This window comes from Phycodurus eques, chromosome 4, assembly GCF_024500275.1.
Source record: "Phycodurus eques isolate BA_2022a chromosome 4, UOR_Pequ_1.1, whole genome shotgun sequence".
Lineage (NCBI taxonomy): Eukaryota > Metazoa > Chordata > Actinopteri > Syngnathiformes > Syngnathidae > Phycodurus > Phycodurus eques.
Genome location: NC_084528.1, coordinates 30,057,730 through 30,074,839, shown reverse-complemented (window position 1 = coordinate 30,074,839; position 17,110 = coordinate 30,057,730). Strand labels below are relative to the sequence as shown.

Genomic DNA, 17,110 nt, shown 5'->3' with positions numbered 1-17,110 from the left:
TCCATTTAAACTCAGACCGCTCAGAAGAGAATACATTTGTTTGTGCACCAACTTGCAGCGTAAAACTACATTAAATCCAACATTTTCCGAAATGACACTTCAAATGGACACAAGTCGAATAAGTACATCATTTATTGAACTGTACTTGCATGGAAGTCTGTTCATTAACTCAAGATGCTGAGTAGACAGCCCCTCCTCCTCGTCATCCTGTTACCCTGCCTTTTGGAAACTCACAGATGAAAAACATGGCAGTGTCACACTCCACATGATTCCATGTCCCTGTGCTGAGCAGCTCCACACAACTCGCGTTGTGGCTGGGTGAGGTGAGCTCCTCGTCTTGACTCCATGCAACAAAGTCGGGAAGTGGGCTGGAATCTGCATCCCGGGAACTGTTTCTTCTATTGTGCTGAAGAATATATAGGAAAAATCCATTGATGAGCGTCTTCACACACAGGCAACGCCAACCCCTACAGTACATGCATGATATTAATTAACCAGGTTTCAAGGGTTGACTTTCATTCTCCAACCTTTAAAAAGTCCTGCATGGGATTCATTGTTAATACTGAGCCGGAAAACCGAAAGAACAATGATGCCCGTCCGGCACACTATGCTGCATACAGCTCCGCGCAACCGCGTAAAATTCGGACAAGGGAACTGGGAATTACCTTTCACAGGTCAACATATTTTTGGGGCTTTTTTTCCTGTATTGATAGCACACGCTTTGGCATTGAGAAAAAAAGTAAACCTCAATAAAATTGGTTGAGAAATGACCAGGTTATGACTCAATTTCAGTGTCCATACATTGCCTTTGAAGGGGACGTAGCCCCTGCCAACATGGCCGCCACCTAGGCACTTTACTTACAGAACGCTGGCATATCTAGTCTTCTTTTCATATCGGTGAACTCACCCATCTCCAATATTTTCTTTTGCTCAAGTGTGAAGCCACTGAGTATGATTTCAAAATAAATACGTAAAAAATGTAATAATAATAATACGATTTGTCAGCATGTAATCAAGAAATAAATAATAAAAATAAAAAATATATAATTATTATTGTGCTGACATCATTAATGTACTGCATAAAGGACAACCCCTAGGGGCCATATTTGCACAGGATATTGGTATTTGTCTGTACTACTATAGTATTTTAGGCATATAATGAGTATTTTGAGCACTTGATGAGACTGGATTTATTTAAACCGAAACGAGCGTTGATGGTTGATGAGCTTTTCGGTTGAAAATTGTGACTCATCCCACTGTAGTGTAAGCGTGTACATACTGAGAGCGTGTCCGTGTTGTTCGGCAGGAGCCCGACGTAAACCCTGGTGAGTCCAGACTGACTGACATAATCCGCCATGAGGCGGTTGCTGTCGACGGTGTTCGGCACGGCCAAGGTGCCGCCTCTCAGCTTGCAGTTCATTGAGGCCTCCTTGAAACTTTTGGCCTCCTTCACCAGCAGGTAGTAGCGCTCATCACTTTCTGTGAGGCCCAACATGACTGGATGAGAGTGGAGAGATTCACTTTTTAAAGTACATTTATCTATCATGTCAGGAAACAGTATTGAGCCTTTTCTCGAGTGATAAGCGGCTCACTTAAATGTTGACGTACAAACGGTTGGACACACTCACTATTCTTGACAAACCTGACGCCGTTCCTCAGCTTGCCCACATTGACGTCCATCTGTCCCACCACCCTCCTATATTTTCCACAGTCACATGTAGTGCCTAATTGATTGGATACAAGATCTTTGAGCAGAATCATCTCCTCTTAGACTGCTGTAAGCCTGAGTTTGGCCACAAAGAGTGCTAATTGTAGCATCGCTGCTCAAGCTTTTGCTACCAAACTACCACTAATGTTTGTTGACAGTGTAATTTCAACACAACTGCATGAGGGGAAAAAAAGCCTATAACTTGCTCCCATGCGGAGCCCTACCTGCTTTTCCCTTCAATCCAGAGGGTCCATCCAAGCCTGTAGCCCCTTTGTCCCCTACAGAGGAATATATGACATAAACGTAATATATCACATTTCAACAGGCCACTCCAGAATTCCCCAAAAGGTCCTTTCTATACAGAGTCAAACCTATTATTCGATTACTTTGATGAACACAATTTAACTAGCAGAGTTTTTATTTTTTTAAATCTGTGAATCTTTTCTGGTCATTACAGTAATCTCGATATATAATGCAGCCCTATGGGGGGCACAAGCCAGGGCAAACTGTAGGCCGGTCCCAAGCCCGAATAAATGCAGAGGGTTTGCGACAGGATGGTCATCCGGCTTAAAACTTTGCCAAACAAATATGAGCGTTCAGCCAAAGAATTCCATACTGGATCGGTCGTGGCCCGGGTTAACAACGTCCGTCACCGGCGCCGTCAACCTGCAGGGCGCCGGTGGAAATTCTGGAAGGAGCTAGACGAAGTAGTTCTGAGCATCCCAGACAGAGAGAGAGAGTCGTGATTGGTGCAGATTGCAATGGACATGTTAGTGTCCATTACAATGGTAGTGTCCATTACAATGGACACTAACATGGGGCAGGCAGGAGAGTACTCGGTGTATCTTCTGACAGGAAAGGAGAGAAGGAGACTTGGTGGTGGAGTCTCACAGTACAGGAAATCATACAAGGAAAAAGCTTAGCTAAGAAGTGGGACACTGAGAGGACCGAGGAGAGGCGAAAGAAATACATTGAGATGCGACACAGGGCAAAGGTAGAGGTGGCAAAGGCCAAACAAGAGGCATACGATGACATGTTTGCCAAGTTGGACACTAAAGAAGGAGAAAAGGATCTATACAGGCTGGCCAGACAGAGAGATGGGCTAGAGATGGGAAGAATGTGCAGCAGGTTAGGGTGATTAAGGATAGAGATGGAAATATGTTGACTGGTGCCAGCAGTGTGCTCGCTAGATGGAAAGAATACTTCTAGGAGTTGATGAATGAGGAAAATGAGAGAGAAGGGAGAGTAGAAGAGGCAAGTGTGGTGGACCAGGAAGTGGCCATGATTTATTAAGGGGGAAGTTAGAAAGGCATTAAAGAGGATGAAAAATGGAAAGGCAGTTGGTCCTGATGACATTCCTGGGGAGGTATGGAAGCATCTAGGAGAGGTGGCTGTGGAGTCTTTGACCAGCTTGTTCAATAGAATTCTAGCGCGTGAGAAGATGCCTGAGGAATGGAGGAAATGTGTGCTGGTGCCCATTTTTAAGAACAAGGGTGATGTGCAGAGCTGTGGGAACTATAGAGGAGTAAAGTGGGTGAGCCACACAATGAAGTTATGGGCAAGAGTAGTGGAGGCTAGACTCAGGACAGAAGTGAGTATTTGCGAGCAACAGTATGGTTTCATGCCTAGAAAGAGTACCACAGATGCATTATTTGCCTTGAGGATGTTGATGGAAAAGTACAGAGAAGGTCAGAAGGAGCTACATTGTGTCTTTGTAGATCTAGAGAAAGCCTATGACAGAGTACCCAGAGAGGAACTGTGGTACTGCGTGCCGAAGTCTGGAGTGGCAGAGAAGTATGTTAGAATAATACAGGACATGCACGAGGGCAGCAGAACGTTGGTGAGGTGTGCTGTAGGTGTGACAGACGAATTTAAGGTGGAGGTGGGACTGCATCAGGGATCAGCCCTGAGCCCCTTCCTGTTTGCAGTGGTGATGGATAGGCTGACAGAGGAGGTTAGACTGGAATCCCAGGAGACCATGATGTTTGCAGATGACATTGTGAACTGTAGTGAAAGCAGGGAGCAGGTGGAGGAACAGTTAGAAAGATGGAGGCATGCACTGGAAAGCAGAGGTAAGACAGAATAAATGTGCGTGAATGAGAGGGGTGGTGGGGGAAGAGTGAGGCTACAGGGAGAAGAGATAGCAAGGGTGAAGGACTTGAAATACTTGGGGTCAACCGTCCAGAGCAATGGTGAGTGTGGTCAGGAAGTGAAGAAACGGGTCCAACCAGGTTGGAACGGGTGGAGGAAGGTGTGTTATGTGACAGAAGAGTCTCTGCTAGGATGAAGGGCAAAGTTTATAAAACAGTGGTGAGGCCAGCCATGATGTACGGATTAGAGACAGTGGCACTGAAGAGACAACAGGAAGCAGAGCTGAAGGTGGCGGAATTAAAGACGTTGAGGTTCGCTCTCTCGCAGTGACCAGGTTGGATAAAATTAGAAATGAGCTCATCAGAGGGACAGCCGAGGTTCGATGTTTTGGAGACAAAGTTAGAGAGAGCAGACCTGGATGGTTTGGACACGTCCAGAGGAGAACTAGTGAGTTTATTGGGAGAGTGAGTTTATTGCCAGAATGAAACCTTTGTATATAATTCAATTTAAAAAAAATCATTAGACACTCAGTTGGTGTCATAAAAATTGCTTTGGACAATTATATGAGCCCTGAACTACAGTATGAAGACAAATAGATAATTTCACTCACTTTACTAATCCAGCCATCACAAAGTGGATTTGAGCAGAGATATTTTGTTGTACTTGTACAATATCACCAATAGATGGTGATATCACACCAATGTATAGAATTGTAGGCTTTCACTACTAGTGAAGTCAACAATACTAACTGAATACTGTATGATCTTATGTTTAGTCCAAGCAAAACTATTTTGACTCAAGGTACTAAGTGATTTAAAGGAGACGTACTGTAAATCAGTAATTCCCAACCAGGGTGACAAAGCTCGTGACACTGGGAGACCGCATTTTTTATTATTATTACACCTTGTGCCATTTTATAGATATTGCCAGAATGAAAAAGTGCTATATGTTGACCGAAGAACAGTGTTGTTGTCACGCTATAAAGCAAAGCAAAGCAAACTTATTTATGTAGCGCATTTTCATACACAAGGCAACTCAATTTGCTTTACATGATTACAAGTGTTTCAAAACAAAGAAAAAAACAACAACTTATAAACATTTAAAACAGAGAAAAAAATCAAATGAAATAAAAATACAATTAAAACAGCGTAAAGTGCAAGAAATATCATTTAAAAGTGGAAATGCTCTAGAACGCATGGGAAAAAAGAAGAGTTTTTAACCTGCATTTAAAAACATGCACACTTGGGGCTGGCGTCACTCCTGTTGGCAATTTATTGCATTTGTGTGCAGCATAATAGCTAAATGCTGCTTCACCATGTTTGCTTTGGACTCTGTGCTCCACTATTTGACCTGAGTCTGTGGATCTCAGAGCCCTACTGGGTTTATATGCCATTAGCATTTCATTAATGTATTCAGGACCTAAACCATTTAGGGATTTATAGAACAGTATCAGAACTTTAAAATATATTCTAAAGCTGACTGGAAGCCAGTGTAAAGACTTTAGAATTGGAGTAATATGCTCTGAACTCCTTGTTTTGGTCAGAACCCGAGCTGCAGCATTCTGAATGAGCTGCAGCTGTTTAATGCTCTTTTTAGGGAGTCCACTCAGAAGACCATTATAATAGTCAAGTCGACTTGAGATAAAAGGATGTATGAGCTTTTCCTGGTCTGCTTGACACATGCAAGCCTTCACTATGGATATGTTCTTCAAATGGTAGAAGGCATCTATCAGAACACCAAGGTTTCGGACTTGGTCGTTGGTTTTTAAAGAGGGTGACTCCAGGTATTTAGTAACAGCAATCCTCTTTTCTTTATTTCCAAAAATAATTGTCTCAGTATTGTTGTGGTTTAATTGAAGAAAACATTGCCTCATCCAGATATTTACCTGTTTGAGACTGTGACTGTGTTTGAGATTTAACTGTGGCACGAGGAAAATCTTAGTTCTGGGTCAATGTTTCCCCTGAAAGTCAACAACACTGCTTGTGAAAATTAGTTTATTTTGTTCCAAGTGTTTATTGAGCTGTGACCTAACTGTTTGCACGTTACAAAGCCACTTTTCCTGTAAGAGTATTAAAGCTAATTCTTCCGGAGAAAAGTGATTGCTCACAAATGTAGGGCAACAGTAGCAGTCGTTAAAAATAAATATCTACCACACAGGGAGGAAACACACCAATATGACATCATTTGTTCCTCTACGTGATAAGATTCAAAACACTTGTGTATTGTTTATTTTTCTGTTGTGCTGTGAAGTAGCTTAGAAAACTCCACTCATTGGCCATAACATTAGGTACACCTGCATGTTTTTTTAGAACACAATGCAGTACAGTTCTACACTAATGAAAACTATCCATCCATCCATCTTCTTTACGGCTTATCCTGTTCAGAGTCACGGGTGACCTGGAGTCTATCCCGGCTGACATTGAGCGAGTGACAGAGTACACCTTGGACGAGTCGGCAACCAATCACAGTGCACATAAAGACAAACAACCATTCACACTCACATTCATAATATTTGGACAATCTAGAGTCTTCAATGAGCCTAACATGCATGCTTTGGGAACGTGGGAGGAAGCGGGAGAATGTCCTTCCAAGCATGGGTGGGTACACGCAAACCCCCAACCGCTGAACCATGAGGCAGAGCAGCTAACCTCTAAACCGTTATGCTGCCCCACTGAAAACTACAACACCAATATAATGAACATATTGTTGTATTAAATTGGACATATTTCCGAAAATTGACCTTCCGCACTTCTGGTCAACTGTAACGTAATAGAGGATAATTGTGTTTGGTATCAATGCACCACACCAGGGGTGTCAAACTCATTTTTGTCGTGAGCCACATTGGAGTTACGATTTCCCTCATCGGGCCGTTGTGACTGTGAAGCCATATAAGTGTGTCATCGCTTCTTCATCGTGTTACATTTACACAACAAATTAATAGGTAACTAGTTTTGAAACCAGAAGTCAAGCATAATAGTTTGTTCAACTATTGTACAAGTTACTGTAAAAAGGTGTTTGGTAACAAACAAAAATTATTGCAATATCTTAGTTAGTATTTATTACATATGACGATTTGAAATTTTGGTACAGATTTGAGCAAGAATCATGGAAGTTGAGTCAAATTATTTGCTTTCATAAAATGATGTGGCTGGCCGGATCTGGCCCCCGGGCCTTGAGTTTGACAACTGTGACATTACTAATAGTTGAGACAAGGCACCTATTTTACATTAGAAACATCTCACAACACAACACCAGACCAAAAAAAACCCTCAAAAAACAAAACAAATGGAAATACTGTAAATACTTAATCAGTGATTATCCCATCTCAATTACTCACAAATGGATTTACCCAGTGTGAAATCTGGGCATGTTTAGTTGAACACAAAGCTGTTATTCTGTCTATCCTGCTGTCCACAGCTTAAATGTACATTCTGGCATCTAATGGAAGAGCATTTAATTGTTCTAACATGGGTCCCCCTTCCCATGGGCTCACCACCTGTGGGAGGGGCCATAGGGGTAGGGTGCAGTGTGACAGGACGGTGGCCGAAGGCGGGGACCTTGCCGATCCGATCCCCGGCTACAGAAGCTGGCTCTAGGTACGTAGAATGTCACCTCTATGGCAGGGAATGAACCCGAGCTGGTGTGTGAGGTCGAGTAGTTCCAACTAAATATAGTCGGGCTTCGCCTCCATGCACAGCTTGGGCTCTGGTACCAGTCCTCTCGAGAGGGGTTGGGCTCTCTTCCACTCTGGAGTTGCCCACGGTGAGAGCAGGTGTGGGTATACTTATTGGCCCCCGACTTGGCGCCTGTACGTTGGGGTTCACCCCGGTAGACAAGAGGGTAGCCTCCCTCCGCCTTCGGGTGGGGGGACAGATCCTGACTGTTGTTTGTGCCTATGCACCAAACAGCAATTCAGAGTACCCGCCCTGTTTGGAGTTCTTGGAAGGGGTGCTGGAGAGCGCTCCCGCTGGGGACGCCATCGTTCTGCTGGGGGACTTCAATGCTCCAACGGAAGGGCGTAATTGGGAGGAACGGCCCTCCCGATCAGAAACTGAGCGGTGTTCTGTTATTGGACCTCCGTGCTCATCACGGATTGTCCATAACGAACACCATGTTCAAGCATAAGGGTGTCCACACGTGCACTTGGCACCAGGACACCCTAGGTTGCAGTCCGATGATCGACTTTGTGGTCGTGTCATCGGAATTGCGGCCGCATGTCTTGGACACTCGATTGAAGAAAGGGGTGGAGCTGTCAACCGATCACCACCTGGTGGTGAGTTGGCGCCGATGGTGTGGGAAGATGGCAGGCCCAAACGTATTGTGAGGGTCTGCTGGGAGCGTCTGGCAGAATCCCCTGTCAGAAGGAGTTTCAACTCCCACCTCCGGCAGAACTTCACCCACGTCTCGGGGGAGGCGGGGGACATTGAGTCCGAGCGGACCATGTCCCGCGCCTCTATTGCCGAGGCAGCCGACCGGAGCTGTGGACGTAAAGTAGTCGGTGCCTGTCGTGGCGGAAATCCCCGAACCTGTTGGTGGACACCAACGGTGAGGGATGCAGTCAAGCTGAAGAAGGAGTCCTATCGGGCCTTTTTGGCTGGCCAAGCGGAATGCAGCTTTGGTGGTCGCTGAAGCAAAAACTCAGGCATGGGAGGAATTCGGTGAGGCCATGGAGAAAGACTTCCGGACGGCTTCGAGAAAATTCTGGTCCACCATCCGGCGTCTCAGGAGGGGAAAGCAGTGCACCACCAACACTGTGTATAGTGGGGATGGGGCGCTGCCGACCTCGACTCGAAGCAGAGTCTGGGTTCTCTGAGGCGGGCTCTCCTATCTCTGGGGTTCAGTTCACCGAGGTGATTGAAAAGCTCCTTGGTGGCAAGGCCCCGGGGGTGGATGAGATTCGCCCGGAGTTCCTAAAGGCTCTGGATGTTGTGTGTTGTGTTAATTGGACATATAAAACTGCTGCAGATACCGTGAAGAAGTTACTCTGCCTGAAATGAAATAATTAATTACCCGGAATTAAAATTGGTTATTGCTATTACGCAACAGACAAATACTGTGTTAGTGTGCAGGATACCGAGGACGTTGCCAAGTCGTACCTTGGTCTCCACTGGGTCCCGTCTTTCCCATGTGACCATTGTCGCCCTTCAGCCCCGCCTCTCCCGATGCCCCTGGAAATGCATAAAAAGAAAGAGAGAACAAGAGTGGACATATTTCTGTCATCTTTTAACAACTTTATCACAAATAAAGGTGGAACACAACATAATTTGTTTCTTTTTATATGTTCCTGCAAATATGTCGAATATCACCACACTTCAATGAATAAGCCCTTATTTCTCGCCATACTTTAAAGAGCCTCACATCGTTGTGTTTTTTTGTGTGTGCTTCAAATTTGGATTGCATGTCTAAGCATAATTAAGAACTAAAAATAAGAATACAATTTCACGAAACATTTCTGTACGGATGGGGCACAGACCAAGGAAGAGCCAATCACATGCTGGCACCCTTTAGCTATCTTGTTTTTTTTTTTTTTTTTTTTTTTTTTTTTTTTTTGCTTGCTTGCTCTGATTGGCTAGCACCAAGACAGGACTCAGTACTTTTAGTGGATAATGATCCGTTGAAGAACTCAGGCAACACACACACGCATGCGTAGGTATGCAATGCTGTGCGTCTGTGGCCGGTCACCATGCTTTATGTGTCCCTGATCATTTTTGTGCATCTCAGACGTGGGACACGCAACAAATGAGATCCCTGCTAATTTAATATTTGTACTTTGGTGGATTGTCATTCTTTACTCCTCTTTTTTTTTTTAAATAGCTTGGTTAGGTTTAATTAGACTGTAGAAAATGGCTGTTAGTTATGTAAAGGAGTGTGTCATTATAAATTTCAATATACACCAAAAACTTTTTGAGACAAACTTGATTATCTTCTGCAAAGGATGATTCTTTATTTTTCTTCTGAACTAAACGCACGGATTTTGATTAATTCATACCAAAGAGTTGAAAATGTGTGCGTGTGTAAAGTACAGCCAAAGCCTGGCCTTCTGCTGCGATTATTTCCTCAGGAAACTATTCCACTGGAAATGAATGATATTTGAAATAGAAAGTGACACATTGGAGAGGGCTGTTGCCATGGGAGAGAAGTGGCACACACACACACGCACGCACACAAACACACACGCTCATAAAGTTTGCAAGTTTGTGTTTCTTGATGATTTGTAAGACACATTATTGAAAGGTATGCGGTCAAATGAAAATACAGTACAGTAAATTACAAACTCTGTCAGTATTAAATAGTATGAGTAGAGTATATGTACATATGTGTAAAAAAAAAAAAAACAATATATTTGTAGCTGCACATTACAATTAAGCCCTGACTGAAGTGCGAAGAGAGATTATAATTGTTCTCCGCTGTATGAAGAAATTGGATGTGTTGCTCTGTTTTCCCCGCGTTTAAAGTTGCCGAATGTTGTTTTCCCCCGTGCCGACACCAGCCAGTTCAACCGTTCATCCATCTTTCAGATAACACTTGTTCCTATCGCTGCTGTTGCTTTTTATAATGGCCAAACCCTCCAACTGGCTTAACGTCTGGATTCCCCATGCAGCTGCCGGAGGATAAAGAGGTGGAAGGCCTCATTTTTCATCATGAAGACGGATTTGAAACTACCTAGAGTTAGTAAAATACAATCACGCAGATGGTAGGGGGACTTTTCAAGCCGTGATTAAAAACCCTTGATTCTAGGTTGTTTGTTCAGTTATGAACTGGGTTACACCAAACCCGTGTGCAGAGACCCATTTTTATGTGCTTCACTGCTGGCTTCCACATCACAGGCAATTAACTCCCACAATAACAAATTCGCAGCTCAATTTAGACTTACTTTAATGTAAAGGTAGGGGGGCAAAGGTCCACCGCTGTTTGTTGACATTAATAAACCAAGAGGAACACATTGTTTTTGTTTCCAGGGAATTAGCTGTCCTTTAGTCCCTCTTAACATTCCAAAATTAAGCCACGTTTTCCTGTAAAATCTCCTAAATTAAAAAGGGGAATTTATGCGTCATCTGTTGAGCGCTTGACATATTACAGCTAAGATGTTGGAGGCTGTGATGGTGTTACAGTAAGTAAGTGTACGCACAGAAACCATAATGGCTGGCTACACTTAAGTCAATCCAAAAGGAAGAATGTTTACGTTTAATACTTACATTTACAAGATTACTCAATGAAGATTTGTGGAGAGAAACAACCTGACAGTCTCATTTTGAGTGTGTGTGCGTGTGTGTGTGTGTGTGTGTGTGTTGGGATCTCTCTATGCTGTCACTGACCACATTCTGTATACTTGCCCAATCCATTAGGATCCAATAGAAAAGCTGTATCCATCATTCCATTTTCTACCGCTTATCCGGGTCGGGTCGCGGGGGCAGTAGCTTTAGCAGGGACGCCCACATCATCAGCAAAAAGCAGAGATGCAATACTGAGGCCACCAAACCGGACCCCCTCTACACCAAGGAATACGCAGCCAAGGAATACTGTCCATAAAAGTTATGAACAGAATCGGCGACAAAGGGCAGCCTTGGCGGAGTCCAACCCTCACCGGGAACGTTTCCGACTTACTGCCGGATATGCGGACCAAACTCTGACACCGGTCGTACAGGGACCGAACAGCCCGTATCAGGGGATTCGGTACCCCATAATCCCGAAGCACCCTCCACAGGACTCCCCGAGGGACACGGTCGAACGCCTTCTCCAAGTCCACAAAACGCGTCTGGAAGTCTTTCTCCATGGCCTCACCGAACTCCTCCCATACCCGAGTTTTTGCTTCAGCGACCACCAGAGCTGCATTCCGCTTGGCCAGCCGGTACCCATCAGCTGCCTCAGAAGTCCCACAGGCCAAAAAGGCCCGATAGGATTAGGACTCCTTCTTCAGCTTGACGGCATCCCTCACCGTTGGTGTCCTCCAACGGGTTCGGGGATTGCCGCCACGACAGGCGCCTCAGCAATGGAGGCGTGGAACATGGTCCATTCGGACTCGATGTCCCCTGTATTTAAAGGATGCTTATTCATATTATGTTCTATTGTTTATCTAAAGGCGGCACGGTGGCCGACTGGTTAGAGCGTCAGCCTCACAGTTCTGAGGACTCGGGTTCAATCCCTGGCGCCGCCTGTGTGGAGTTTGCATGTTCTCCCCGTGCCTGCGTGGGTTTTCTCCGGGCACTCCGGTTTCCTCCCACATCCCAAAAACATGCATTAATTGGAGACTCTAAAGTGCCCGTAGGCATGACTGTGACTGTGACTGGTTGTTTGTTTCTATGTGGCCTGCGATTGGCTGGCAACCAGTTCAGGGTGTACCCCGCCTCCTGCCCGATGACAGCTGGGATAGGCTCCAGCACGCCCGCGACCCTAGTGAGGAGAAGCGGCTCAGAAAATGGATGGATGGATGTTTATCTAAAATTATGCACCTCTCAGGTATAAGGTAACTACCACAATGATAAACATGATTAATAATGTAAATTGCATAACTCTGTGATGCGACAGTGTCAATCAAACCTTCACGTGATTATTTTTTCTGTAGTACTCAAGATGTCTCACTCTGATATGATATGGCCTCCACTTTATTTCACATTTTAAGATGATAATTTTGAGACACTATATAAAATACACAGTGATTGTGTACTATACATACAAACGTCGTTGTCAAATTCTTTAGCATATAAAATATAGCAATGTTATTTATGATGTTTCTGGCATATTTAAGACCTTGAGTGTCATTTTTAAGGTGAATTAAGGCCTTAACATTTGAAAAAATCTTGATGTAAGACTTCGGTTTGTTCTGATTTGCCCACCATTGCCCCCCTTTTCGCTGTTCTGTATAAATGGCAAGTCGACCGAGCAGTTTTTGCACCTTTTGAGGTCGTATCAGAGCCATAACAGAGTTGGGATGGCAACTGTGAGTAAGGGAATTACCCAATGCTGGGGCAGTGTTGTGGAGTTTAACACCCACCCATTTCACATGCCCCTGTCGTGTTGCAAGCAATCCTCGCTGTGTCATAAAGGCAAGTGTGTTCGACTTCATAGAGAAAAGTGAAGTCCCATTCCTTACAAATGTCTACATATGAAATGCACTCAGGTTGAATCGGAAAATAGCTACATTATTTTGGATTTGTGGCCGTCATTTTCTGTTTGGTATAAAGGTTCAGATCAAACAGAATAGGTTGTAATGTACAGAGCAATTTTAGTGTCAAGATGAGTCATTCGAAGGAGAAACATCATCAAGTTTGTGGTACCTGGATGTCCTGGTGGTCCATTCTTCCCGATTCTGCCCTCATCCCCTTCGTTTCCAATCTCACCTTGGTCTCCTGCATAGATGGGAAGAGTAGTAAAAGAAGCAAGGCGGGGTTTATGCATCATAGTGTACAGTCTTCCCTCGCGAAATCGCGGGTAACCTATTGCGGATTTAGTGCATTGTGGATTTTATTAAAATTGTCTTCTTTTTTTTAAATATTCATATCGCACACAAGTCGCCAAATCACAGGATTTTGAGTGTATGTTTTTTTTTGTGGTAAAATAAACATTTCAAATATTCAAAATAAATTGTTAAATAACTTGCAAACTAAATAAAACAAACGCTTGCTAGCCAAAAATATTACAACTGTAAAAAAGAAAAGAAAAGAAAAATGTATTAAAACACATATTACAAGGAATCATTTTAATATACATAGTGTACAGTACTGTGCATTACTCTATGGGTAAGTGTTTTAAAAGGTGTTTAAGAGTACTGCATATAGAAAGAGTATAGTAGAGGTTAATATTCGTGTGGGGAAGATTCATAAAAGTCTGGGGAGGCTCATACAGCTTCAAAATATGTATAAACAATCCAAAAATATGTGGTTGCTACTTCACGGATTTTATCTATTGCGGGGGTGGGTTTGGAACCTAACCTCCACGATAAACGAGGGATTACGTACACAATATCAATATCTGTTGTCATCAATTGAGCACATCATTAATAACGGATGCAAAATCCAAAATTGGGGGATGTGAGGGTGAGCAAGTTTCAATATAAACGTTTTGACTTTGTGTGCTTTAAAAAAAAATAAAAATCAAATCAAATAAAAACAGACCAGGCCTAGTTCTTATTTTAAAAGCAAAGGTTCCATTGAACCATTAATGATGACATCGTTTTTTGAGTCAAAAACGAATAATGAGGTGTACAAGAGAGGTTTTGGCTGCATGGGATGTCTGACGTAGCTGCCAAGGACACTTTGTAACCTTGGTGCTGGGCAAAGGCAGCATAGCAACAAACATCTTTGAACGGCGGCATATGAAGACTGACTTCTAAAAGGCTTATTGGTTTTGTTAGTTTTGTATATTTTTTCTGTACACTGAAAAGAACTGGCACGGTGACCGATTGGTTAGCACATCTGCCTCACAGTTCTGGGGACCGGTGTTCAAATCCCAGGCCGGCCTGCGTGGAGTTTGCATGTTCTCCCCGTGCCTGTGTGGGTTTTCCCCGGGTACTCCGGTTTCCCCCCACATCCTCCCCCAAAAAACATGCAGGGTAGGTTAATTGACCACTGTAAATTGCCCGTTGGTATGAATGTGAGTGTGAATGGTTGTTTGTTTATATGTGCCCTGCAATTGGCTGGCGACCAGTCCGGGGTGTACCCCGCCTCTCGCCCGGAGATAGCTGGGATGGGCTCCAGTGAGGATAAGCGGAACGGAAGATGAATGAGAAGAATTATTCCATGCTATGTAATTAGTTCAGGCTCAGTGTTAGTTATAGATGTTAATTGGTGTGGCTATTGATGTCGTGTAGTTTACCATCACCGATTTAGAATTTAGGGCATACAGAGGAAAATCCGAAGTTGAACACAACTTGTTCTGTTGGGTTCAACTGGTAGTTCTACTTTCAAGTTCCTTTGGGAAATACAGTCAAGTGAATTAATAACTTCCAGGTTCAAACTGCAAGTTAACCACTGTATAGTAAATCAAAAATAAAGTAAACGGAGCGGCATGTTTTGAAGATGTTGTTAAAATTAACAAGTTTAGTGTCGAGAGGAATTTATTTACTTATTCACTTTATTTATTTATTTACATTTACGTATCACGTGTGTTAGCATCTACTAGACCCTTTCCAGTGTCAGTAGCAAAGCTTTATAGCTCAGTGACTGTTTTTTGTTTGTTTGTCAATGTCTTTATGTCTCAAAAGTGTTCTCTGTCAATTGACTGTCTGTTGTCGTACGAGAGCAGCTCCAATTACCGGAGACAAATTCCTTGCGCGTGCTTTGGACATACCTGGCAAATAAAGATGATTTTGAGCTCCAGTTCACACACACTCACACGCACGCACAATCACACACAGACAAAACACCAATAGCTAAAGCAAAAGCTCAACCTTCTCCTTCTTGACTTCATCGTTTGAATGTGCACTGCATCTCACAAGATTTGCTGATTTTCTGCTTGATGTCACGAATGATGATGGATTGAACGTCTTGTCTTGAAATTATATTGATATTTTTTCCCAGGAAAGTGTAAATGTACCACTTCTGGGTCAATGAACTTTGGAGGTTCCACTGTCAAAGATGCACTTTATGTGTTGTGATCGACAATCGTCACCTTCTGCAGTTTGCATCGTCGAGCTGTGCTACATCATACTGAGTGAAGGTATTCTTCTTATAACTTGTACAGTATCAGTGATACTGCTAAAATGAATTCCAATCAAGTCAGCATAATTATCCTTGCAAAGACAAATCTTTGGATACAGCTCTTGTATTGGACATTACTATGTGGTATGTTGGTGAAGTCAACCTAGAATTGTGTGACATTTGATTTGATCCCATACTCAACAAGGTCTTGATGCGTCTATTGTACTGTAAATGTACGAAGTAACATGAAGCCCGAAAAAGAAAAAGTGTGCTAGCAGTGTGTTTCACAAGACCCTGAATCACACATCACATCGCCGTTAGAATACACAAACGTGGGCAAGGACATTCTCATGTGATGAATTCTGCAGTCACTTGTGTCTTAGATTTAATTTATATCGTAGTGTCTTGTCCAAATAATCACGTCAGTGTAGTGGCAGAAGTCGAAAAATACACAACAGTTTCAATTTCTCAGTGTGTGTGTACCACACACACAAACAGGTCTTAACTTCCTCACGCACTCTCTCCACGTCATCTCACATTACATTGGTGTCATGTTGGCACAAAAGTGGTGGGGGGGGGTGCTGCTTAACTTCGCCTGGTGTGTGTTTTATTGGCTCTGTCTGAATCAGCAGGGAAATATGCTACTGGATGTTGTAAAATGCAAAAGGCATTCCCTCCCAAAAGGCTGTGGGGTAGCAGTCGGCTCGTTGTTAAATGACAGGACATTGCATGCTGGGCACCTTCATCATCAACGCTATAAAGCCCTCCAAAATTATTCTTGGTGTTTCCTTAGAATTTTCCATTCCGTCTTTCAATTGACCACATACTGACAGTAACAAGCCAACCAAATTACAAGAGACAAGCCTCACATATTAAATAGCCAGCAGTTAGTCTGGAGTGGAAAAGCATTTGCATCGCGGAATCCCCCTTTATAGTGACGCTGTAATTACCGAACAAAAGTATTCCAGTGGAGCTCTTTTTGTCCCACAAAAACAAAGCACACGTAGCAATGTACTGTATGTGTTGTGGCGTTTACCTTTAGCTCCAGGTATGAGGGAGTGGCTGCAGACTTCGGCAGATGAGGAAACATAGGTGAATGCCGCTGCAGCACAAAATAAGAATAACCCGGTTGAGTGTCTTGCCATCATGTACGAAAGGAATTTATAGAGAATTGTATGAGTGTCGCCTCCTCTGTGCTAATGTGTGCCTGCTGACAGATTATAAGAAAAGACCATGAGGTTAGTGCAGCGCTAATGAGCAGATAATGCCAAAGTCAGAAAACACTCACATGGATTTTGTTTACATGGGCCTATCAGCTCCTTGTCATACTTTCAAACAACACTTAGCAGAGTCTGGCATTCGTCTGAGCTCAAATTGCCCGCAATTAACTTGAAGTTTAAACAGCATCATTACAAGCTTCTGTGTATTTCATACATTTGGTAATCATGGTTGACTATAGTCTAACTAGTATATGGCGTTGATTCAGAAATGTGAAATCCCACTTTTCTTTCATATAAATTACAATACTGATGGATAGTTTACTTTTCAAGGCATTTATTCCAAACATAGTGCTCGTAACGGGGAAAAAAACAACTCACTTAGCACTAGCCAGAAACTTAGGATACAATTGCCATGAATCAATCTCGGAGACAACAGCATCAAACAGTTCTCTGAA

The 17,110-nt window shown here is 43.3% G+C and overlaps 1 protein-coding gene across 1 annotated transcript; it reads right to left on the bottom strand.

Annotated features, from left to right (window-relative positions):
• Window positions 1-202: 202 nt before the first annotated feature.
• On the bottom strand, window positions 203-16,634 carry colec10 (collectin sub-family member 10 (C-type lectin)). The gene is made up of 7 exons (XM_061675839.1): window positions 16,472-16,634; window positions 13,075-13,146; window positions 8,896-8,967; window positions 1,933-1,986; window positions 1,629-1,724; window positions 1,280-1,497; window positions 203-406 (listed from the first exon to the last, which is right to left on the bottom strand). The coding sequence occupies exons 1-7, from the start codon at window positions 16,581-16,583 to the stop codon at window positions 203-205; spliced, it is 828 nt and encodes a 275-aa protein (XP_061531823.1). The 5' UTR covers window positions 16,584-16,634.
• Window positions 16,635-17,110: the final 476 nt, after the last annotated feature.